This window comes from Hippopotamus amphibius, chromosome 3 (assembly GCF_030028045.1).
Source record: "Hippopotamus amphibius kiboko isolate mHipAmp2 chromosome 3, mHipAmp2.hap2, whole genome shotgun sequence".
Lineage (NCBI taxonomy): Eukaryota > Metazoa > Chordata > Mammalia > Artiodactyla > Hippopotamidae > Hippopotamus > Hippopotamus amphibius.
Window position 1 is genome coordinate 108,582,024 of NC_080188.1, and position 25,940 is coordinate 108,607,963.

Genomic DNA, 25,940 nt, shown 5'->3' on the forward strand with positions numbered 1-25,940 from the left:
CAGAGTGAAGTAAGTCAGAAAGAGAAAGACAAATATTGTATGCTAACTCACGTATACGGAATCTAAAAAATGGTACTGATGAACTCAGTGGCAAGAGCAAGGATGTAGATGCAGAGAATGGACTGGAGAACTCGAGGTTTGGGAGGACTTGAGGTGTGAAGAGGAAGCTGAGATGAAAAGAGAGAGTAGCTCAGACATATATATACTACCAAGTGTAAAATAGATAGTCAGTGGGAAGTTGTTGTATAACAAAGGGAGTCCAACTCGAGAATGGAAGATGCCTTAGAGGACTGGAGCTGGGAGTTTGGGGGGGACTCGAGGGGGGGGGAAGTCAAGGAAGTTAGGGAATACGGGGATATGTGTATAAAAACAGATGTATTGAACTTGGTGTACCCCCAAAAAATAATAAATAAGTAAATAAAATTAAAAAAAAACAAAAAAAAAACTTTAGTCAATTTTTTTTATATAAGATATTGAGTACACATACAATTTCATTAGCTCCTATTTTGAAAGAGATTTACAGCAACTCATTTACTTAATAATGTGTCCTTTTGCATTATATGTCTCTTCATTCCTTGCTGTTTGTTAGATTTTTGAGGAACAGGACAAAGCTTTAATCAGCTTATATTATAATATAGGAAAGCACCGGATCAAAATAAACCATAATGCTCACTGGCTGACTGAAAAACAAAAAATGATCTTAAGACTTCAGGAAGTCTCTAGTGATGATATATTTAAAGGTAACTTTGTCGTGCACTCTGAAATAAGAGATAGAGAAGGACCTATGGAACAAAGGAACAATGTAACTGAGTTTGTCCTCTTGGGGCCCACTCAGAGCATCCAGGGTCAGAAAATAGTATTTGTCGTGTTCTTGCTCACTTACATTGAGATGATGGTGGGCAACCTACTCATTGTCCTGACTGTGGTGTTCCGCCCAACCCTGGATGCCCCCATGTACTTCTTTCTTGGCTACTTAACATTCCTGGATGCTGTTTATTCTATTACAGTCACTCCAAGCATGATTATAGACTTACTGTGTGAGAAGAAAACCATTTCATTCCAAGCTTGCATGGCCCAGATTTTTATAGCACACTTATTTGGTGGTGCTGATATATTCCTCCTGGTGGTCATGGCCTATGGCTGCTACATGGCCATCTGCAAACCCTTGCATTATTTGACAATCATGAAACAGAAAATTAATTTCCTGCAACTTTTGTTGATGTGAGTTGGTGGGTTTTTACATGGTGTCCTTCATCCTCTCTTTGTTTACAACCTTCCCTTCTGTGGCCCCAATGTCATTGACCACTTCATCTGTGACATGTACCCCTTGTTAAAACTTGCCTGCACTGACAACCATATTACTGCCCTCACAGTCTTAGCCAATGATGGGACAATCTCTGTGGTCATCTTTACTCTATTACCCATCTCCTATGGGGTCATTCTGCACTCCCTGAAGAATGTTAGGAAGGGAAGTGCAAAGCCTTATGCACCTGTGGCTCCCACATTACCGTGGTCATCCTCTTCTTTGTGCCCTGTATTTTTATATATGTGAGACCTCCTTCTGCTTTACCCACTGATAAATTCTTGACTGTGTTTTATACCATTATCACCCCTATGTTGAACCCTTTAATCTATACTCTGAGAAATACTGAGATGAAAATTGCCATGAATAAGTTCTGGACCAGAAAATGAAAATGAGGCAGCAGGGAAATATATGACCTATTTTCAATGAAAAATTGCTTTTTTTCCAGGAAAGCCTGGTATGAGTGTTTAACTGTATTAAATTTCACCTAAGGATTCATACCTTGGGCATGATTAAAACATTTATTATGTGAATTCCTCTTTTTGTTTTGGCTTGTTTTGTATGTTTTGTTTTTTTACTGTAAGATTTTTTTGATGTGGACCAATTTTTTTAGCAAGTATTTTTTTTTTTAATATTTATTTATTTATTTTTGTTTGTGGCAGGTCTTAGTTGCTGTAGATGGGATCTTTCATTGTGGCCCACAGACTTTCTCTAGCTGTGACATGCAGGTTTTCTCTTCTCTAGTTGTGGTGCACAGGCCCAGCTGCCCTGCAGCATGTAGGATCTTCGTTCCCAGACCAGGGATTGAACCCACATCCCCCACACTGCAGGACAGATTCCTTACCATTGGACCACTAGGGACATCCCTATGTGAATATTTCTAATGCCCAAAATAAACTTTTAAGATTTTCTTAATTTCCTAATTCAAAGTATATATTTTGTTTGAAATATATTTTTATGATATTCATAATTTATTATGAAAATATGTATAGTTTGGTGGTGTAACGTGTCTATGGAGACTAAAGATTTATATTCTATATGATGAGTTAAGTTATAGTTAATAATGTAAATTTATTTCAGTTGGTGTAAGATTTTCTCTCTCAAATAATGTAATCTTTTCCAGAGTTACTAGAACTCATTATAGATTTCAGAAAAATAATATTAGTAATGTGACATAAAACTTTTGTCACTCCTCTTGAAACAAAGACAGCCAATATTAATATTTGAAATTTGTATCTGTTTTGCATCTTCAAGATACTAGTACTTTACATATATTATGTTGTTAATATTGCTTAGCATGTTAAGTACAATGATGTTTCAGAGTTGTAAATATTAATCTTATGAAAGATAAATTTATAAAAATGATCTGAATGAATATGGTATAAATGCAGAAAAATACCCAAAACTTACTTATTTTCCCAGTTGCGTAAACTTATTATCTACTCAAGTGGACCAGGTTTGTTTGGAGTTACATTTTCATAAAGAAGATGCATTAATCTTCACAGATAGTTTAGAATATCTGGTAATACCCCTGCTATTTTTCAATATTCCCATCACTTTTTATGCTTATAGTTTTTCATAGCCTTTTATAGAGACCAAGGCTCTGCCTTTCATGTATAAATTTAGCATAATCCATATTCCATAGATTTCAAACATGAAATATGGAGCTTAATATCAGATATGTTGATGATACAATTTTTAAGAAAGATGCTGACAATATGTGTTATTCTTATCTCCCTTATTATTGAAATACAGGTCACTAGGAAATAAAGAAGCTAGAATATATTGTTTTATTTAACAGAGACATCATTCATAAAACTCTCTCGGATTTAGGCATGAAATAAAATATTACCTTCCTCAAAATGATTGGAAGCATGTGGTCAAAGAAACGTTATTCTGATTCCATTACTTATTCTGGATTCAAGAGATGCTAAGGTTATGGGGCAGGGGGTGTTTTCAGTAGTAAATCACACTGTATGAAAAAACTCATATCCTGATTTTTATCTCTATTACACAGATATTTCTTATATTATCTCCAAGTTTTATCAAATGCAGTATTATTCACCAAATAATATGAAGCCTTTGAGTTTATCAGAACTTATGTAATTTATTGCTGCACCTTTGGATGTTGCTATAAACTGGAAGTTTGTGTCCTTGTCAGAAATCATAAGTTAACTCCTTTATAAGGTGGTGGTATTTGGAGGTGGGCCCTTTCAGAAATAACTAGATCATGTAGATGGTGTCCTCATGAATGTGATTAACATTCTTATAAAAAGACCTGAAAAAACTCAATTGACCCTCCTGCCATATGAGGACACAGCAAAAAGATGGCTCTCTATCAATGAGGGAGTGAATCTTACCAAACATGGAATCTGCCAGCATCTTATTCTTGGACTTCAAGACTTCAAACCTGTGAAAAATAAATGTTAATTGCTTAAGCCATCCAGTCTATGGTATACTGTAATAGTAACCCAAATGGACCAAGGCAGAAATTTATTAGTTTTCAAAATAGTGTAATTTCAAATGATAAAATAAAAGTCTTTGTAAATTTATTAAAGTCTATGTTTATTGGTTTGTAATCTCCCTGAAGTCAGGAAAAGTTACTGAATTATCTTTGTGCTCTCTGTTCTTTGCACAATGCATGGAACATTGAATTCACTGTATTTAATTTGTCAATTACTTCAATCAATCTATTGGAGTGAGAAATTTTACTGATAAATTTTGATTAGGTCTTTCTATATTAAATATATATAAATTTGCTATGAATATTTACTTTATTATGTCATTTATTTTATAATAATTAATGTTTTATATAAATATGTTATTTTAATATTGTTTTACTTTGTGATTTGTTCTATCACATCACCCTTGGAAATTTCTAAACACTTTCAATGATTTTATAAATTTTAAAATAACTTTTAAAAACACATTGTTTTTTCAACTCACCATTAATTTTCTTTTTATTTTGATTGGAAAATATCTAAGCCCAAACAGGAAAAAAAAATCAGCCTACATAATTTTTAAATTCACTAATAATTTGAAAATTTTCCATTTACTGTGTTAGGTTCTCCACCACCTAGAAGGTTCAATTTAAGGGCATTTTTTTCCTCCTCTCTCACCACCTTCCCCTCCTCTTCTAAATTTTAGAGTCATTTTGCAAAGTTTGAAAATTTCTTATGACAAGATATTTAGAATATCATGACATTACATATTTATTTTGAGGAAAACTACAAGTTGTAAAATCTTGTTTTCCCATCCAGAATAAAACATAGTTGTGAAGGATTGATTGATGGATCAAAAAAATTTGTAATCATCTCCATAGAGTTTACATAATATTGCTTTATGGTTTTCTTCTTTAAAAATATGACTTTGTTATTTACATTTGATTCAGTTTCAATAAGCCGGTCAGAAAGGTCTTAGTTCTTTTGCTGGCATGAATTACAGCATAATCCTTGAAGTCTGAGTGCCTGTATAGCAAGCATCCATAGGCATGAATTCAACAATACACAGGTATGTATCCCACCACACACTCAGATCTGTAATCAACCTCATGTAAATCTCTGTGACAGCATTATGTATGTATTTAGTGATATGTCTGTATCCAGTTGCATACATGCATCTATATGTGAACATATCTGTGTCTGTATATGATGACACATGGATCAGTATGTGGATACCAATATGAATGCATTTGCATATGTACATTCATATTTATTTGATATGATTACATACAGGCCTGTATCTGTCCAAAGACAGCATTATTTATGTCTTGTCAGACACTGGTCTGTATCTGACCATACAGAAATTTGCACAGGGCCTGACAGAAAAATTCTTCTGCTCCATGTGGCATGGATTGCAGTCACTTTCTGGTATTCAGTTGATTCCTGGACTTTTAAGGAGGGTGCAAGATAAATTTTAGTTATATGAGTGGTGCCTTGGTAGGGATAGATAGAAGACCAGGCTTTTCTGAGTTACTTTCCTCTCCATTCAGATACAGAACACTATAGATAATATCTGTCCAGTGAGGTCATCAGACTTGTAAAATGGAAGCTCAGGGGTCTCAGAGAGAGGAGGCAAAAGCTATCAGGTCTGTTAAGTCTCATCCCATCATGACATCATCTTGAAGTCCAGGATCTCAAATACTAAATTCAGACTCCTTCTTCACATTAAAGGAAACAATCAAAACAGAGAAAAGTAACATATGGGATGGGAGAAAATATCTGTAAAGATAATATACCGTAAAGAGTTAATACTTAAATTATATAAGGAACCTCTACAACTAAATAACAAACAACAACAACAATAACAAAAAACACACAAACAAACCCAATTTACAAATGTGCAAAGAACCTGAATAGATATTTTTCCCAAGAAGACAAAGAAATGGCCAATAGAAACATGAGAAGGTGTTCAATATCACTAATCATCAGGGAAATGCAAATCAAAACCACAATGAGATATTACCTCACATCTGTTAGGTTGCCTATATGATATAAATATCAGACAACAAATTTTGGGGAGGGTGTAGTGAAAATGAGTCCTACTATACTGTTGGTGGGAATATAAATTTGTTCATCCACTACAGAGAATATTATGGAAGCCTCTCAAACAATTAAAAATAAAATTACCATGTGATTCAACAATCCTAATTTTGTGTATATGTCCAAGAATATGAAATCAGGAATCTGAAGAGATATATGTTCTCCCATGTTCATTGAAGCATTAATCACAAAGACAAGATATGGAAACAATTGAACGTCCTCTGCTGGATGAATCAATAAAGAAAACATGATGTGTGTGTGTGTGTGTGTGTGTGTGTGTATACACACACACATACACATATCTTTATAATTATATATAGAGGTAGTTTTATTCTGAAGGTGGTTATTTCTGGATGGAAAAATAAGGTAAAAATTACAATGGATACAGAAAGTTATGAAAGGTTTGTAGAAAAGGAGTCTTGAAAAAGGAGTTTTGGGTATGGTTGGGTCGATATTAGATTAAATTTAATTAGGTAAATGGAGTTTGTTATTAAAAGTAGCCTGGTGCAAGACTAGATTGTGTCTTTTCTGTTAGGAAAACAAGTTTACTTAGAACACTGCTTTTGATAACATTGTGTGAACTTCCTTGCCTTTAAGTGATTTGTATTTGCATTAAAAATTTTGTCACTTTAGACAAGTGAATAAATATTCACAGTGAAGTGAATTTTTGAAGTTTTGAAATTTTTTGATATGTTTGACAAACTTCCTATCAAATTATAGTGAAAGTTCTTTTGACTTCCTAAATTTGGGATGCTTCAGGGGGCCCCTGAGCCATCTCAGAGAGAAATATTAAACTAACTAGGATTTTTTGATATGTTAAATTACATGGAAAGCATTGTTAAATGAGTGATAAGATCCTCAGATTATATAGTATCATGAAATGTTATTAGTATAGACATTCTAGAAATTATATAAAGTTTCTGAAATTTAGACAAGTCCTGATATAATGTTATCAGTCATGATTCTAATTGTTTTCTTAATATGTGGTATGTAACAAGAGCTTGATTAAGCTTCTTTTTCAAAGACATTGTAATCAGATATTTATCCTTGCTGTGTTGAGCCTTTTGTCATTCCTAGACATTTAAGCTGATGTTTTGCAAAACTGCTTCAACTTCCAGAAGATTCATAGAACCAACCTTTTTGACAAGTACAGATTTCTGATAACTTTTAAATCATACTGCTGAACTGGATAAGGTATTTAAAAAGTCTAATGGAAAGTTTGATTTCATAAATGTCTTAGCAAAAAAGATGAATTACATAGGATTGACTATACTGATAAATATGGTTACAGTCTTCTTGTTTCTTTTTTTCTGAAATGTTACTGGCTTTTAATCTATGTTTGCCGGATGTAGAAAGACCTTTTCCTTTAAGCTAATTATGATTTATAGAAACTTAGTAAATTATAAATTTGTAAGTAAAATTGTAGCATTTATCCTCTCTCTCTACCTGATCCACCTAGTTATTGGAAACTCTTCGTTTCTTAGTAGCTTTATCAGGTAAACAAAGAAGGCCACCTCCTGACTGGTGATATTTTGGAGCCTCAAAAAGGGAGCAATTCACCTAAATCTGTAAGACAAACTCTGTGACAAGCCCTTAGCATGGATTTCTTGGCACTGAAAGTCATCTTAAAAGTACAGTCTTCCACCCATCCCTCTCCAATATATATTATCTACAAATAGATACTTCAGGAAGAAAATGACCTCCTTCAAAGGTTAATAATCAAAAAGCAATGAAGGGGGGAGGTGGAAAGGATGGAAATGAATGGAGAAAACAAGCAACTAAAGAATAAACACCAACAAATTGAATCCAGTGAAAGATGTGGTAAACATCTTTTCTGGAACATTTATTTTTTAATTTTTTTCTTCTAGTTTTATTGAGATATAACTAACATAAAGCACTGTATAAGTTTAAAGTATGCAACCTATTGATTTGACTTACATACATCATGAAATGACTATAATAATAAGTTTAGTGAATATCCATCATCCCTTATAGTTAAAAAATAAAAGAAAAAGAAAAAAAAAGTGCTTGACTTTTTATTTTACCAATTTTCTCCAATGTCCCTTCTCTCCACCCACTGCTTCTGGTAACCACAAATCTGGTCTCTTTTACTTGAGTTTTTTCATTTGTTTGTTTGACAAACATTTTAGTTTAATGATACTTCATTTAAATGAAGAAAGAGCACAAAGCAGAGATACAGATACTCAGGAAAGTAAAGGGAAAAAAAAAAGATGAAATTAGGACAGGAGAAAATTGATATTACCAAAATACAGTATGAGTCATCAAAAGTAAGCCAAATAAAGTAGTTAGCTAAATACTTTTAAGAGATTAGATAGCAAATTGCAGTTATGGAAGACAGGATCAGGAAATCCAATCAATGCATAATTATAGTCACAAAAGTTGGTTAGAAAAAGGTGACGTTTGCTTTGGTGCCTAATGAGTTGAAAGTGACTGTACCACCCTCATATGGAGATGTCCCAAAGAGAGTTGGAACTACAGGTCTGTTACTCAGGAGAGAGGTGGATGCAACTTTACAATATATATATATTTTTCACATTAAGAGAGTAGCAAAAAAAAAAAAAAGAAAAAGAAAGTACAGTCTGAGACTGCTTTCGGAAAGTTGCGGCACATCCAACTTAAAAGAGCCTATATGATCAATTAATCAGGCTTAATTTGTGGACAAATTAATCTTGATTTGCTTATATTTGATAAAATAAGAATAATTTTAAAGAAAAAGAGATGTTTCATTATACATAAAATTCTGATTCTGTGAATTGAGCTCTGTGTTTACTGTGTAAGACTCACATTCCAAATTGTTCCTTGTTGTCATGCTGCATAATTTTAAAGATTAATTGAATTTTTAAAAAGGACACTCTATGTGTTTCTGAATCTTATCTCAACAATCTGCCCTTGGATGAATATCAGGTATATGTAAACATAAATTAAGCTTAGCACCAAGGGTCAGGATCAGACCTGGATCAGGAGTGACAACCCTGGCTCAAGGGATAGATATTTTGATTTCTATTTAAAAAATTACAGTCAAAAGGGGAAATGATGGAAGATCTGCACACATTGAAGTATGGGGAAATTATTCTGGCTTATACATGGTTTAACTTAAATGTTATTGTCCAGAGTGGCCTGTTTTATAAACTTTCACACATGCATTGTACATCTGCTTTGATCATTGGGGAAGGGAATACATTTGAAAGTCAAACTTGAGCAACTATAGCTCTGAAATACAAGGCAAAACTAGGTTGCCATTGTGGACATGAGTTCTGTCATGTTCCTGTATTGTGAAGAACTTGAATTTTCTGATCAGTGTCAGACTCAGGATGCTACCAGCCATCCTCAAAGTAGTGTCTTCTGGCAAATGGTCAGAACATTATGGTCTCAAGATTTCTTCATCTTTTATTATTTATTTATTTATTTATTTATTTATTTATTTATTTATTTATGTTTGGCTGCATTGGGTTTTCATTGCTGCATGTGCATTTCCTGCAGTTGTGGGGAGTGGAGGCTACTCTTCATTGTGATGCACTGTTTCTCATTGTGGTGGTCTCTCTTGTCACAAATCATGGGCTCTAGGCATGTGGGCTCAGTTGTTGTGGCTCACAGGCTCTAGAGTGCAGGCTTAGCATTTGTGGCATACAGGGTTAGTTTCTGTGTGATATGTGGGATCTTCCCAGACCAGGGCTATAACCTGTGTCCCCTGCATTGGTAGGTGGATTCTTAACCACTGTACCACTAGGGAATTCTGCAGGTTTTCTCTTTTAACTTTTAAATTGGTTAGACAATGGAATTGCTTTACATTATATGGTAGCAAAACAAAGGAGTCATGTATAGTGGCCAACAGCTCCAATTATATATATATGCTATATATATATATATATATACATACATATATATATATATATATATATATATATATGTTAATACCACATCAGATGTTAATATCTACTTAGATAAAAGTAGGCCCCTGGCTACCTGGCTACAAGTCTCTCCCAAAGTGCTAGGTCCAGACTGATTTTCAGGCTTATTCTCCTGATTCCCTCTGGGAATGGAATCTATATTGTCTATTAAATTTCCAATTGTAACTTCTTCAACTGCTTCTAATTGGGTCTGTTTGTACCAACATGATGGACTAAGGGACGATGATCTTAATTATACAAGGCTAGGATCCAAGACTTTCAACTCAAGAATATTTCCAAATTAGTGTCCATTCCCCAAATTGAGGCAGGACTATGCCCCAGTTCAGCAGGAAGTAGCCAGAGCAATTGTGGCCCCATTCCCTGAAAGATGTGGGGAAAGTTATAAAAGGATTAGGGATTGAAAGTGAGCCATCCCAAAACTTGGTTTCTCTGCTGAGTTTATGATTAACCTCTATCAAATTATGCTATTCCCTTTTCTGTTCAACACCTGTTCTCCTGAATATTGAGGGGTGTAAAAAGAAAAGGGGGGAAGAGAAAAAGATGGTGGCAAAGTAGAGGGACGTGGAATGCATCCCTCTCCAAAGATGCATTGGGAACACACCAAAAGAAGCAATAATTCCCACAGAGAACCAACTGAACAAAAGCAGACGGCCTCAGGCACCGGAAAGGACCACAAGGATCCCAACATAGTAGGGAGGCATCTACAACAGCTCAAAAAGGGTGAAACTGCAGAGCTGTGGCAGACAGGTGGGAGTGAGAAACACATGGAGGGCCCACAACGCAGCTCACCGCTCCCCTAACAAGACGTCAATTCACAACTGAACAGAGGGTCCAGGAGCAGGAGAGTGGGAACTGGAGAGCTGGTTCATGGTGAGAAACAGTGTTGCCAGAAAGGTGACAGATTGAGACGACAGGAGGGAAGAGGTCTGCAACAAGGAGTGCCACCCCTGAGAGCTGCCTGGCCATGATGGAGGCCAGATGCTGCAGGCTGACAGGCAGGGGGGAGGAGCCATGGGCATAGCCTCTCTCTCTCTTTTGAGGCCTGCAGTGGACATTGGAGAGACACCCTGTGGGCCACCTAAGGTGCTCAGGGATAAAATGTACCCTCAGGACTTCAGGCAGGGCTAGATTAAAACCCCTTGGAACACCAGCAGCAGGGAAGCTGCCAAGAAAAAAAAAAAGACAATAAAAAACCCCGAGAGAGGCCCAACTCTGAGACTTCCTGTTTACACCTGAGCCACCAGCGTCTCTCTGCAACAGGCACCTCCAAGCCCAACTGAAACAACAGTGTGCCACTGCTCTCTCAATCCAAGGGGAAGGAGCCACTATTGTACCCTCTCCTTCCCCACACACCAAAGCATACAGATGAACAATAAAGGAAGCTCTGCTGGCCACAGAATAATACAAAAAACCCAAGGCGAGTAGAAGGACAATTACAGCTGAGACTCTAAGGAAACAGAAATATTAGTATCAATTCTATTGAACTAGTCCATTCTGGGATCAGTTCTGGATTTTTTTCCTTTATTAATTATGATCTTAGTCCTAAGGGATCTGCAGGTTTTATAACATATTTTTTAATTCTATTTTTTATTCTTTTTTTTTTTTTTTGCCTTTTTATATACCTCTATTTCTAGCTAAGTTTTTGGTAGTATGGACAATATATCTCTCATACCTTCCTTTCATCCCTATCTTTTATACATTTCTATTCCTTTCTTTTTATTTGCATATTTCCAATCACACTACGCTATATGTTCCCCTGTCTTCCATTCATTTATAGTTTATTTTATCTTAACATGATTATAAGCAACATTATCGATCTGCTCAGACTCCTTGCTCTATTCTCCTGATGATGCACTGCCTTGGTATTTAATGTTAGGTTTTTGTCTTTATCTTAGTTCTTAGTACAATTGTCTAATTTCATTCTGAGAATCTCCATTCTGCCTGGTGGCACTCTAGCTCTTTTCTGTACTTGATCCTAGCTTAAAAATTCTCCCTGGATTAGTGTTTGTATGTGTAAGTTGTTATTTGTTTGTTTGTTTTTTTTTTTTGCTTTTGTCTCATATTTGTTGTGTTTCAGTTGTCAATTTCTGTAGGGTTTCCCTTTGAATATCTGATAGCACACTGGGGTTCTTCTGTCAGGCCTTTCCAGAGACTTATGTCCTAATGGATTCAGTAAGTTTGTGTCTTATACATGTATGTGTTTCCTAGATTTAGTATCAGTTTAACTCAACACTTGGACATTAGTCTGAGACTTGGAAAGTCTTCTATAAACACCTCTATTGCCAGGACAAGCAATCCCAAAAGTTTGGACAACCATGGGGAAACAAAGAAACATGATGCAGGCAAAGGAGCAGGAAAAAAACCCATAGCACCAAATAAATGAGGAGGAAAAAGGAAAAATGCCTGAAAAAGAATTGAGAGAAATGATAGTAAAAATAATACAAAATCTCAATAACAAAAGAGAGAAAGTACAAGAAACAGTTCATAAGAACTCAAAAAAAACAAACAGCAATGGATAACAAAATAACTGAAATTAAAAATACTCTAGATGCTATAACCAGCAGAATGACTGAGACAGAAGAATGAATAAGTGAGTTGGAAGATAGAATGGGGGAAATAAATGCCACAGAGCAGGAAAAAGAAAAAAAAATATTAAAAGAAGAGAAGACAGTCTCAGAGACATCAGTGATAACATTAAGCATACCAACATTTGAATCATAGGCATCCCAGAAGAAGAAGAAAACAAGAAAGGGTCTGAGAAAATACTTGAAGAGGTTATAGTGGAAAACTTCCCAACATGGGAAAGGAAATAATTAACCAAGTCCAAGAAGCACAGAGAATCACATACAGAGTAAACCCAAGCAGAAATACACCAAGGCATATATTAATCAAACTAATGACAATTAAACGCAAATAAAAAAATATGAAAAGCAGCAAGAGAAAAGCAACAAATAACATATAAGGAAAAGGCCATAAGGATAACAGCTGACCTTTCTACAGAAACACTGCAGGCCAGAAGGGAATGGCAGGATATACTGAAAGTTCTGAAAGAGAGAAACCTACAGCCAAGAATACTCTATCCAGCAAGATTCTCATTCAGATTTGAGGGGGAAATCAAAAGCTTTCCAGACAAGCCAAAGTTAAGAGAATTCAGCACCACCAAACCAGCCTTACAACAAGTGCTAAAGGAACTTCTCTAAGTAGGACACACAAGAAAAGGAAAACACCTACAAGTACAAACCCAAAACAATAAAGAAAATGGTAATAGTAACACACATGTCAATTATCACCTTAAATGTAAATGGATTAAATGCACAAACCAAAAGACACAGACTGGCTGAATGGATACAAAAACAAGACCCGTCTATATTCTGTCCATGAGAAACCCACTTCAGACCAAGGGATACATATAGACTGAAAGTAAAGGGATGGAAAAAGAGATTCCATGCAAATGGAAGTCAAAAGAAAGCTGGAGTAGCAGTGCTCATATCAGACAAATTAGACTTCAAGGTTAAGAATATTACAAGATACAAGGAAGGACACTACATAATGATCAAGAGATCCATCCAAGAAGAACAGATCACAATGGAAAATATCTATGCCCCCAACATAGGAGCACCTCAATACATAAGTCAAATGCTAGCAGCCACAAAAGGGGAAATTGGCAATAACACAATAATAGTGGGAGACTTGAACACCCCACTTACATCAATGGACAGATCATCCAAACAGAAAATAAATAAAGACACACAAGCTTTAAATGACACATTAGACCATCTCAACTTAATTGATATTTATAGGACATTCCATCCAAAAATGAGAGAATACACTTTCTTCTCAAGTGCACATGGAACATTTTCCAGACTAGATCACATCTTGGGTCACAAATCAAACCTCACCGAATTCAAAAAAATTGAAATCATATCAAGCATCTCCTCAGACCACAACACCATGGGACCATATATCAATTACAGGAAAAAAAAAAAAAAAAAAACTGCAAAAAATACAAACACATGGAGGCTAAACAATTCATTATTAAACAACCAAGAAATCATTAATGAAATTAAAAGGGACTCAAAATATATCTAGAAACAAATGACAATGAAAACACAACAAACCAAAACCTATGGGATGCAGAGAAAGCAGTTCTAAGAGGGAAATTTATAGCAATACAGTCCTACCTCAAGAAACAAGAAAGTTATCGAATAAACAACTTAACCTTACACCTAAAACAATTAGGAAAAGAACAAAGAAACATCAAAGTGAGCAGGAGTAAAGAAATCATAAAGATCAGAGCAGAAATAAATGAAAAAGAAAGGAAGGAAGCAATAGCAAAAATTAATAAAACTAAAAGTTGGTTCTTTGAGAAGATTAACAAAATTGATAAACCATTAGCTAGACACATCAAGAAAAAAGGGAGAAGATGCAAATCAACAGAATTAGAAATGAAAAAGGAGAAGTAACAATGGACACCTCAGAAATACAAAAGATCATGAGAGACTACTACAAGCAACTATATGCCAATCAACTGGATAACCTGGAAGAAATGGATAAATTCTTAGAAAAATACTATCTTCCAAGACTGAACCAGGAAGAAATAGAAACTATGAACAGACCCATCACAAGCAATGGAATTGAGGCAGTGATTAAAAATTGCCCAACAAACAAAAGCCCAGGGCCAGATGGATTCACTGGTGAATTCTATCAAACATTTAGAGAAAAGCTAGCACCTATCCTTCTCAAATTCTTCCAAAATATAGCAGAAGGAGGAACACACCCAAAGTCATTCTATGAGGCCACCATCACCCTGATACCAAAACCAGGCAAAGATATCACAAAGGAAGAAAATTGCAGACCAATATCACTGATGAATATAGATGCAAATATCCTCAACAAAATACTAGCTAAGAGACTGCAACAGCACACTAAAAAAATCATCCACCATGATCAAGTGGGATTTATTCCTGGGATGCAAGGATTCTTCAATATATGCAAATCAATCAACGTGATACATCATAACAAATTGAAGGATAAAAACCATATGATCATCTCAATAGATACTGAAAAAGTCTTTGACAAAATTCAACAACATTTATGATGAAAGCTCTCCAGAAAATGGGCATAGTAGGAAATTACCTCAACATAATAAAAGACATATATGAGAAATCAAAAGCCAACATCATTCTAAATGGGGAAAAATTGAAAGAATTCCCTCTAAGAACAGGAACAAGACAAGGGTGTCCACTCTCACCATTATTATTCAACATAATTTTGGAAGTTTTAGCCACAGCAATCAGAGAAGAAAAAGAAATAAAATGAATACACATTGGAAAAGAAGTAAAATTGTCACTCTTTGCAGATGACATGATATTATATATAGAAAACCCTAAAGACTCTACCAGAAAATTGCTAGCACTAATTGATGAGTTCAGTAAAGTAGCAGGATACAAAATGAATGCACAGAAATCTCTTGCATACCTATACACTAACAACGGAAGAGCAGAAAGAGAAATTAAGGAAACTCTCCCATTCACCATTGCAACAAAAAGAATAAAATACCTAGGAATAAACCTGCCTAAGGAGGCAAAAGATCTGTATGCAGAAAACTTTAAGATGCTGATGAAAGCAATCAGAGATGACACAAACAGTTGGAGGAACATACCATATTCCTAGATTGGAAGAATCAACATAGTGAAAATGACTGTACTACCCAAAGCAATTTACAGATTCAATGCAATTCCGATCAATTTACCAATGGCATTTTTCACAGAACTAAAGCAAGAAATCTTACAATTTGTATGGAAACACAAAAGACCCCGAATAGCCCAAGCAATCTTGAGAAGGAAAAATGGAGTTGGTGGAATCATGCTTCCTGACTTCAAACTATACTACAAGGGCATAGTGATCAAGACAGTATGGTACTGGCACAAAAAATGGAAGGAAGATCAGTGGAATAGAATAGAGAACTCAGAAGTAAGCCCAAACACATATGGGCACCTTATCTTTGACAAAGGAGGCATGAATATACAATGGAAAAAAACTGCCTCTTCAATAAGTGGTGTTGGGAAAAATGGACAGCAACATGTGAAAGAATGAAATTAGAACACTTCCTAACACCATACACAAAAATAAACTCCAAATGGATTAAAGACCTACATGTAAGGCCAGACACTATAAAACTCCTAGAGGAAAACATAGGCAGAACAATCTATGACATACATCTAAAGCAAGATCCTTTTGGACCCACCTCCAAGAATTATGGAAATAAAATTAGGAATAAACAAATGGGACCTCATGAATCTTAAAAGCTTTTGCACAGTGAAAGAAACCATAAACAGGACTAGAAAGGAACCCTCAGAATGGGAAAGAATAGTTGCCTACGAAACAACGGACAAAGTTTTAACCTCCAAAATATATAAGCAACACATGCAGCTTAATAACAAAAAAGGAAATAACCCAATCCACAAATGAGCAGAAGACCTAAATAGACATTTCTCCAAAGAAGACTTACAGATGGCCAACAAACACATGAAAAGATACTCAACATCACTCACCATCAGAGAAATGCAAGTCAAAGCCACAATGAAGTATCACCTCACACCCATCAGAATGGCCATCATCACAAAATCTGGAAACAACCAATTTTGGAGAGGGTGTGGAGAAAAGGGAACTCTCCTGCACTGTTGGTGGGAATGTAAGTTGGCACTGCCACTATAGAAAACAGTTTGAGGTTCCTTCAAAAACTACAAATAGAGCTACCATATGATCCAGTAATCCCACTACTGGCCATATACCCAAAGAAAACCATAATCCCAAAAGAAACATGTACCATAATGTTTATTGCAGCACTATTTACAATAGCCAGGACATGGAAGCAACCTAAATGCCCATCAACAAATGAATGGATACAGAAGATGTGGCATATATATACAATGGAATATTACTCAGCTATAAAAAGGGATAAGATGGAGCTATATGTAATGAGGTGGATAGACCTAGAGTCTGTCATACAGCGTGGGGTGAGCCAGAAAGAGAAAGACAAATATTGTATGCTAACTCATGTATACGGAATCTAAAAATGGTACTGATGAACTCAGTGACAAGACAAGAATAAGGACCCAGATGCAGATAATGGACGGGAGAACTTGAGGATTGGGGGGGGGGCGGTGGGTGAAAGGGAAGCTGAGACAAAGTGAGAGAGTAGCATAGACATATATATGCTACCAACTGTAAAATAGATAGCCAGTGGGAAGTTTCTGTATAACAAAGGCAGTTCATCTCCAGGATGGAAGATGCCTTAGAGGACTGGGATGGGGAGGGTGGGAGGGAAGGAATACGGGGATATGTGTATAAAAACCCTTGATTGAACTTGGTGTACCCCCAATAATAAGTAAATAAATAAAATGAAAAAAAAGCGGGGGATTGTAGATGAGTAAGTCCCTACAAGGCCTTCCCTGAACACACCCCTCCTCCATAGCCTCTGCTTTAGCTCCTCTCTGAAGTACCTGGAAAACAGTACTTGATTCATACTTCAAGAATTGTTTACAGATGCTAAAACCCCACCAAATGGAAGAATTAATAACTTGATGACCATGAACATGTAAGAACCCAGGACTACTGGAGCCAAAAGATCAATGATGTTAACCTCTGTGACACCAGTCTATTACCTCACCAAAAACCAATCAGAGAGTTGTGAATAAGCTAAACACATACCCTGCGACACCCTCCCTCACTTGGATTTTAAAAATGCTTTCCTGAAACTCATCAGGTAGTTCTGTTTTCTTCAGCACTAACTGTCCTGAACTCCGTTCTTGGTGCCCTGCACTAAATGCTACATTTTTTTCATCACAACCTGGTGTCAGGTAGATTGGCTTCCCTGCATACAGGCAAGTAGACCAAAGTTTGTTTCAGTAACATTCCCACAAAATAGTTGTTGCCTTGTTCTTTCTGCCCTGTATTTTCATGTATCTGCAACCCATAACTACTTTTCCCATGGATAAAGCCATAGCAGTATTCTATACTCTTACTACTCCTGTGTTAAACCCTGTTACCTACACAGTAAAGAATGTAGAAGTCAAAATGTTATTAGAAGGTTATTGAACAGAAATGCCATTTGAGATAAGAAATGACCCAATATGAATATTCTATTTCTATTATGATATTTATATTTTCATATTTTATTACTATAAAGCCCTTCCCATACCTCTCACCTGACACTAACAGCACCTCTGCAAACTAGATATTATTATGATGATTCCCATAACACATATGAAGAACAATGAAGTTCAAAAAAGTTAAATAATCCACCTAGTGTCAGAGACAGAGCTAGTATTCAGATATGTATTCTTCTAAATCCAAATTTGATACTCTTTCAACCATTTCAAACATCAGAACAAAAAAAGATAGCATTTTATCAGAACCTCACCTATTTTTTAGTAATTGAAAATTTTTCCTTTCTGATTACAGAATTTTGTATGGTGACTCTGTATAGAAGTAGTTTGATACTTAGAAAACTGTATTGCCTATTGGCAGCTGTGATGGTACAGAATATAAAATAGAAATAAGATACTTGCCAGTACTCTCTTGGCACATACATGATATATCTCATATTTAAAATTATATTAGATTTATTTTTCTGTTGGGTAAAATTTGTAACTTATTATAAGAATTATTTTACTGTATTTAAACTGATGAGAACCATTCTGAAGTGTTCTTAAATGGTCATGTGAACATTATAAAATTAAAACTTAGTGTTCTTATTTTACAGAAAGTTGGAGGATCAGAGAAGCTAAATAATTAGATCACAGAACATCTAAGTAAGTTTTAGCCCAAATACTCTTACTCCACAACCAGTGTTTTTTACATTATACAGAATTCCTTGGGCTTGCATTTAATTATGTTTTAGAATGTAAAAATATTTTGATTTTATGCCATAGGAAGTGACAATTTATTAGACTAACAATTATTAGTAGCAACTAAATGCAGGTGTTCTTCAAAAGCACACAGTGAAATATATCACTAGAAAGTTGACTTACCACTTAGTTCCTTGAATCTAGAATCCTCTTTGAATATTTTTTAGAATGTTTATAAGGGATATATAAAAGCAAAATAGGACTCATTACTCCACAGTTAAGCATAGAGTTATTCTCAGTTAAGCTACTTACCTAACTCACAAGGTTTTGTAGTGAATTAATTATGGATGTTTTCAAAAATGATATCTGATACTGAAATACAAATGTGTGTATATGTCATAGACTTGTTTATCATTTTGTCTTTTGACATGAAGATCCAGCCTCCAATTTCAAGGGTACCATATATTCTATTGAAGAAATCAATGGACTCTATGGTACAATAATATTAAGCAAACGTATTATTATTAGGAAGATATGAGAGAGAGTAATAAATCTAGCTTCAGGATCACAAGACATGAGTTTTATATAGCACTATTCCATAATCTTCTTCTATAACCTTGAAGAGTGTTCCCTATTTCTAGAAGTAGTTGACTTAGAGAAATTGGAAGCATTTTTCAAGTTCTGTGATTTGGACAATCCAATATGTTTATTGCCATAAATATTGTTATATTTGCTTCTACATCATTTAGAAGTAAAATTGGAAGACTTATAAGACCATAACCAAAATCTTTTCCATTTCTGATTTAAAAAAAATACAATATATCCTACTGCAATGATAATGCCTTTGCATTGGACTAATACAATATGAGCTCTGTTTTGAATCCTTTGATATTTTGAGAACATGTTTCTGTACCTATTGGAATACATGAAACTGCCCAGAAGAATAATTTGGTAGGTACCTGGGTTTTGTGAATCAGTCCCTGAAACTTTCAAAGATCAAACCATACCCCAACTAGTTTCCAAACATCTATGATAAGATCCATATATAATTTATCCTGCTTTCATTCTGGTTTACCCTTCAAGTTTGAGAATCTGTATGGCTATCTATGCAGGGTTTTAATCCCTCTGTTCTTAGATTTGTTTTCCTGAAACAGACTTTCCTGGTAAAGCTCCAGGAACTCCTATTTAAAAATTATTTTCACGAACAACTTTCACTGATTTAGACCTAACTCATTCTACTCTAGGGCTTGGGGAGCTGGACTAGAAAGGTGTAGGGGTTCTAAGGCAAACTCTCTACCCAGCACTGTAGTTTTTTAGCTAGAGGTTGGATGACCACTCAATTGGTCATTTGGAATGGATTTCAATCTTTTATGAGGTAGGGAGCGATGACTTTGTCGGTACATGCTAATTCTCTGATCTGACTCTGGCTTTCATTCTAGAGTTGAAAAAGAGTTCAAGATATTTTTACCATGACACTTCAGCAAAATCCATACTCCTCATAATTCTTATATGGTTTCAAATCAGACTATATTTGGCATCTGCCATCACAAATGTTATTACCACACTCTAATATTAAAGTGTCTATTCAAACTGGTTTAGTCATGTGGTTGCAGTTTTCTTAAACTCATTTCTTTCATGACACTTGCTGCTCACAGGGTCCACAGTCTCTGGAGCCAATCCAGAGTTATGTACAATACATTTTTCTTTCTATTAATGTAAGCATATTTGAACACAATGAGTGAGTGTAGTTCTATAAAGGAATATTTCTGAATTGAATTGAAATAAAATGATTTACAATATAATTTCAAATATCAGTATTTCTTTAATAGGTAATTGTAATAGACCTCACATTTGGCAGCATAAAAGTGTCCTGACACTAAGGTTGTAAAACAGTAATTTATAGTAAATTAGTAAAGAAAGTATCCTGGCCCAGGATTTAGTGGCCTGGCTTCTTATTTTGCCTTGAAAAATGGCTTTACATTTCAATGTCTTATATTTCCTTGTTATTGATTGTGGCTATTGTTGTTTACATTTTTATTTCATATGGATATTATGAGTTTATAATTAAATGACTAAGTAAAAGCATTGCATCATCTCTGAATATAATTGGAGATAGAATTATTTTCATCATTATTATGTTAATGTAATTCCAGAATTGACACAAGATATAGCCACTTTGAGTGAGTGCTGTGAAATTTACCTGGTGTGAAGTGCCAATATTATGATAGGGTTCATATTATCACTTAATGAATGTCTGAAAATAATATTTAAAAGTTATGATTTGCCTGACTATTAGATCCATTAAAAATACAAAATAGTATAATGAAACAATTTAGATCAGATAGTTACCCACCTAAATGATGAATTTATACAATGGTTGATATTCAGGCTCCATATTAAGCTTATTTGTTATCAAATACCTAAATTTATAAGTAGTTAACTTATTTTTTTTCTCTTGTCATAGTGTTATGTCTTCATGTAGATCTAAGGAGGAGATCAAACTTAAAGATGAGTGCTGTAAAAAGTGTCCTCTGAAGTTCAGTTAAGTGATGTGCTATAATTGGTTGTTGGCAAGATCTGCTAAGGATGATGCAGTGCTCCTGGGTTCAATTAGCCACAGCTAAGGCGTCACATAATTTGCCTACAAACAGGATATGTGGTAGCACTTTTAGTGTTCAAGAGAAAGGCCTTACCCAAAGGTAACATTTAGAAATTAACAAAGACACTTTTTGTAGCTGAGTTGGCTGACGTTTTTAATCTTACAATTTTACTCCTTTCTTGGTGAACTAACAGCTGCCTGGGACTCTGGTCATGGACCTATATCAGACACATCTATAGGTGAGATGTTTTTTTCAGCAATTCACATAGTCAAAGACTCTCAGGTTCAAATGGATCTTGCAAATTATATAATCACCCCTCATCCTCACTAATCTGTGATTAAAGCACTTCTTCAGCATGCAAAACATCAGGAAACGTAGACTGAACTACAATACTATCAATTTAGAAGTAAAAATATTTCATTTTTTATTGATATATATAATAAATTAGTTAGAATAATAAAATCAGCAGTTATAATTAAATGAGAATAATTATATAAATCAAATTTGAATCCAATGTTTTCCCCAGTTGATAATACAACATAAGAATTTTCCTATGATGTTGCACAATTTTTAAAACACCTGTGTTAAAAACCACATACTAATCAAAGAGTTGCACTATATTTTTATTAGCCATTTCTTCAATGTTGAACAGTGCATGTAGTTTCTAAATTTTCCATAGCTCTTAATAATAATGTTGTACACATGTAAATAATGATTTTTCTCCTTTAAATATATTTTTAATGGCAGTTTGTTCCTAGAAAGAAAAAGGAATAGTGATTTTTATTTCTTCATAATAATTCCTAAGTCACTTTTGTTTATTATGTCTAATTCTTATTTTATGAACACTATGCCCTTTTTTCATCTGCTGGGACTTCCCACCTCAGAATAAGGGAATGCAGTGGGGCTGTTGCACTTTGTTTCCACAAAAGTATAAAATTTTCATATTGGATAATTAAAACTAAAGATCTTTATCCACGTATCTTTGAAAGGAAAATAAATATTTTTGCAGAAAACATTTTTTAAAAATTATTTATTTTTGGCTGCATTTGGTCTTCATTGCTGCACACTGGCTTTCTCCTGTTGTGGTGAGTGGGGGCTACTCTTCATTGCTGTGCAAGGGCTTTTCATCACAGTGGCTTCTCTCGTGGAGCATAGGCTCTAGGCATTCAGGCTTCAGTAGTTGTGCTGCACGGGCTTAGTTTCTCTGTGATATGGTGATATATGACATCTTCCCAGGCCAGGGCCTGAACCCATGACCCCTGCATCGGCAGGTGGATTAACCACTGCGCCACCAGGAATGTCCCCAAAATACATTTTATTATATTTATGTCTTTTCTTTGGAAAATGTATGCCCCCCAAGTTTCTCATTGTATTAGTAATGCAGTATCCAGGAACCAGAAATAATGGATGATGGATGCTATAGCGTTGTGGGAGAAGAAGGCATCAGAATGCATGTAGCAGAAACATAAGGGAGTGGGAAGGTCATTCCTATCATGGATGGATGAGCTGCTGCTCTTTGGTAATAAAATTTCAGGCATTAAGGACATTTCACAAGGACACATTTTACACCTTTATGTGAACACACATACATTAATACATAAAGTCAGTGTCCAAAAATATTTATTGAATGAGTGAACTTGTAATAGGTATGTTTAATTAAGTCATAGATTTTATATGTGTTTGTATTAGTCAGTATATATATATATATATATATATATATATATATATATGTTTATATGTAAAGTACATTACCTATTTAACTTATCTGACAAACTATTTCTTTTTGTTCTCCATATTATTTTTTTCCTTTAGAACTTTCAAAATAAGGATTTCCTTTACTTAATAGATCCTATTGTACTGAACATCTGTGAAAGTTTTTTTTTTAATTCAAGTCAACTGATGCTGTAAATTTATTGAAGATGACTATGTTAAATTGTATATGGAACAGAAATTTGAAGAATAAAATAATATTACTTAAAAAACACTATAATTATCTTTAACATGACCCAGTAAAATATTCTTTCCTAGAAGCAAATATTATTTTCAAGCTTATCCCATAATGTGTGCCAGAAAGAATTAACCTGGAGTGCAGCTTCCTTTCAAATGTTTATGTTTCTCATAAAAATCAACGATAAACATAGCTGGAGGACAAGAGCACTTGCATTTCTGCTAAGTTTATGGCCTGAGGAGGCAGGTGTATTCTTACCTGTGCAATGTGGCAGTTCAGCAAGCATGTACTCATTACTTAATGGGTTTCAGGCACTGCTGACATTATGCCAGGTACTATGGTAAGTGCCATGAGAGGACACTTGAATAGCTTATGTGTTCTGGTAGGTACCAAGGAACCTGTATCAGCAAGGACTTACATATTTTCCTTAACTGCCTGCCTAGATAGATATTTGTTGACCATGTTTTTCTTTCCACAGTTAGAACTGAGGGTTCAAATGTAAATACTTATGGAAGAAAGAATAACTCTTCACTCAATGCTCCACAGTTACAGAGATTGCACTACTTTTTCTCAGAAATTCAGACCACAATCCTTTCATAATTAACAGGTGTTATTGTTTATTCCCTTTTAGGTAATCTAGGCCCAAGGAAGATGTAAGTTCCTAAATGGATGTGCTCAGGCCTCCCAAGAATGTGAATGAATTTGTTCTCCTGGGACTCACAGAATCCACACTTGCAGAAAATACTCTTCCCTGTCTTTCCATTCATTTTCCTATTTACCATGTTGGCCAATCTGCTCATTGTCATTACTGTCTCCCTCAGCCCCACACTGCCTGCTCCCATGTACTTTTTTCTCATCTACTTGTCCTTCATGGATGCCTTTTACTCACCTGGCACAACCCCCAAAATGATCATTGACCTGCTGTACCAGAGGAGAACCATCTCCTGGGGGTGCTGCCTGGCTCAGCTCTTTTTGTTACAATTCCTGGGAGCATCAGAGATCATTGTCCTCATTGTCATGGCCTATGACCACTATGTGGCCATCTGCAAGCCTCTACACTATACAACCATCATGAGACAGGGGCTCTGCCAGCACCTGGTGGTGGTGGCCTGGATACGGGGAATCCTACATTCCACTATGCAGATTCTTATTCTTTTCACGGTGAACTTGACCTTCTGTGGTCCCAATGTCATTGACCACTTCATGTGTGATTTCTTTTCAATGTTGGAACTTGCCTGCAACAGCACCTACAAGCTTGGAATGATGGTGGCAACTAACAGTGGGGCCACGTGCTTGCTTATTTTTTTCATGATTCTCAACTCCTACACAGTCATCCTAAGCTCCCTGAAATCCCATGGCTCTGAAGGACGATGCAAAGCCCTCTCTACATGTGGCTCCCACTTTACAGTAGTGGTACTCTTTTTTGGTCCTTGTATATTCAACTACACACATCCTGTGACCACTTACCCTGAGGACATGTTGGTGGCTATTTTCTTTACAGTCCTCACTCCCATGTTAAATCCTATCATTTACACAGTGAGAAACACAGAGGTGAAAATTGCTATCAGGAGTTTGTTGAAGAGGATTGTAACTTAGGCTGTTCATGATGCCTAGAAAGTAATAATTTATATACATAGGGAGGATTATACTTGTAAATTGTGAAAGAAAATTTAAAAATTTTGCAGATCACAGACAGAAAAAAAGGCCTAGAAAGTAACATTTGTTGAATATTAATAGTGACTAGGCATTTATTAGGCATTTTGATAACTTTAATATATTTCCCCAAGGCTTCAATGCTTATGTTCATAGATTCAAAGTAGATAATGGAAAGCACAACTATAAACCCCTAGTTTGATGATTGTAGAACAAGTTTTTTTTCTCCAGAGTCTTACTCCTATTTTATTAAATTCTCATATATGTTACTTAGATGAAAATGATTTTTCCATAGGATACTGATTTCAGAACTTCTTTTTTTTTGCTTTTTTTTTTTTTTTTTTTGCTTAGAATGTGGTAAAGTAGCCAGGGTAGAAATTCTTAGATAAATATATGGAGAAGCAACAGGTAAGTGAAGGAATCACTGATTTTTTTTTCCACTAAGAAGTTATTGGAAGCAAAAAGAGAGATACCCACAAAAGGAAGAAAGAATAATTCTTGATGTATCTGTAGTTCTTTTTGTGGTACAAACTTTAGTTCAGAAATTTTGAAATTAATCTTAATTTTCTCTTAATTGCTTAAGTATCCTTATGGCTCACAGATTTTCTTAAATTTAAAAGAAATGTTTTCTCTCTTTTTGACTTCAAGATTTGATGAGCCATTTGAAACAAGAAGGTTAGACATCTTTTATCAAATTTCAACACAAAATCATATGGTTAGATTCCAAAGCTGTTATATTGGTTGGCTACATATATTTACATTACATGAACCTTTTATTATCTTAGGCATATTCACCTCGATTGATTTATCCATGTACTAATCTGCTGGCTCCATTATCATTATCCCCATTTTACACAGAAGCAAGTTGAAACCAAGAGAGGTTTACTAATTTACTTGCCTCACATCAGAGGTACTTCCCCCAATAAAGTGTGACAGGAACTATCACACTGGAATGCAGGTTCCTTTCAAAAGTTTCAGCTACAAACTTCCAACCCAGTTCTTTAAAACTGTCTTATTTTCTTTCAAATGAAACACAGTTGTCTGTGGTAAGGTTAGGTCTATGGATAAGAAAATTATCTGCAGTCTTGATGATTCACTTTGTCTTTCAAGAAAA

General features: G+C 35.1%; 1 protein-coding gene and 1 pseudogene across 1 annotated transcript; both read left to right on the forward strand.

The window, feature by feature from the left end:
- The first annotated feature begins 784 nt into the window (after window positions 1-784).
- Window positions 785-1,692, forward strand: LOC130850314 (olfactory receptor 4A47-like; annotated as a pseudogene).
- A 22,261-nt stretch (window positions 1,693-23,953) lies between these two features.
- LOC130848592 (olfactory receptor 4C3-like) lies at window positions 23,954-24,769 on the forward strand. The gene has a single exon (XM_057727038.1). The coding sequence runs from the start codon at window positions 23,954-23,956 to the stop codon at window positions 24,767-24,769; it is 816 nt and encodes a 271-aa protein (XP_057583021.1).
- Window positions 24,770-25,940: the final 1,171 nt, after the last annotated feature.

Bases quoted from the DNA above. Each gene is read 5' to 3' on its own strand.
- LOC130848592 (XM_057727038.1), top strand. From the start codon at position 23,954: ATGTTGGCCAATCTGCTCATTGTCATTACTGTCTCCCTCAGCCCCACA.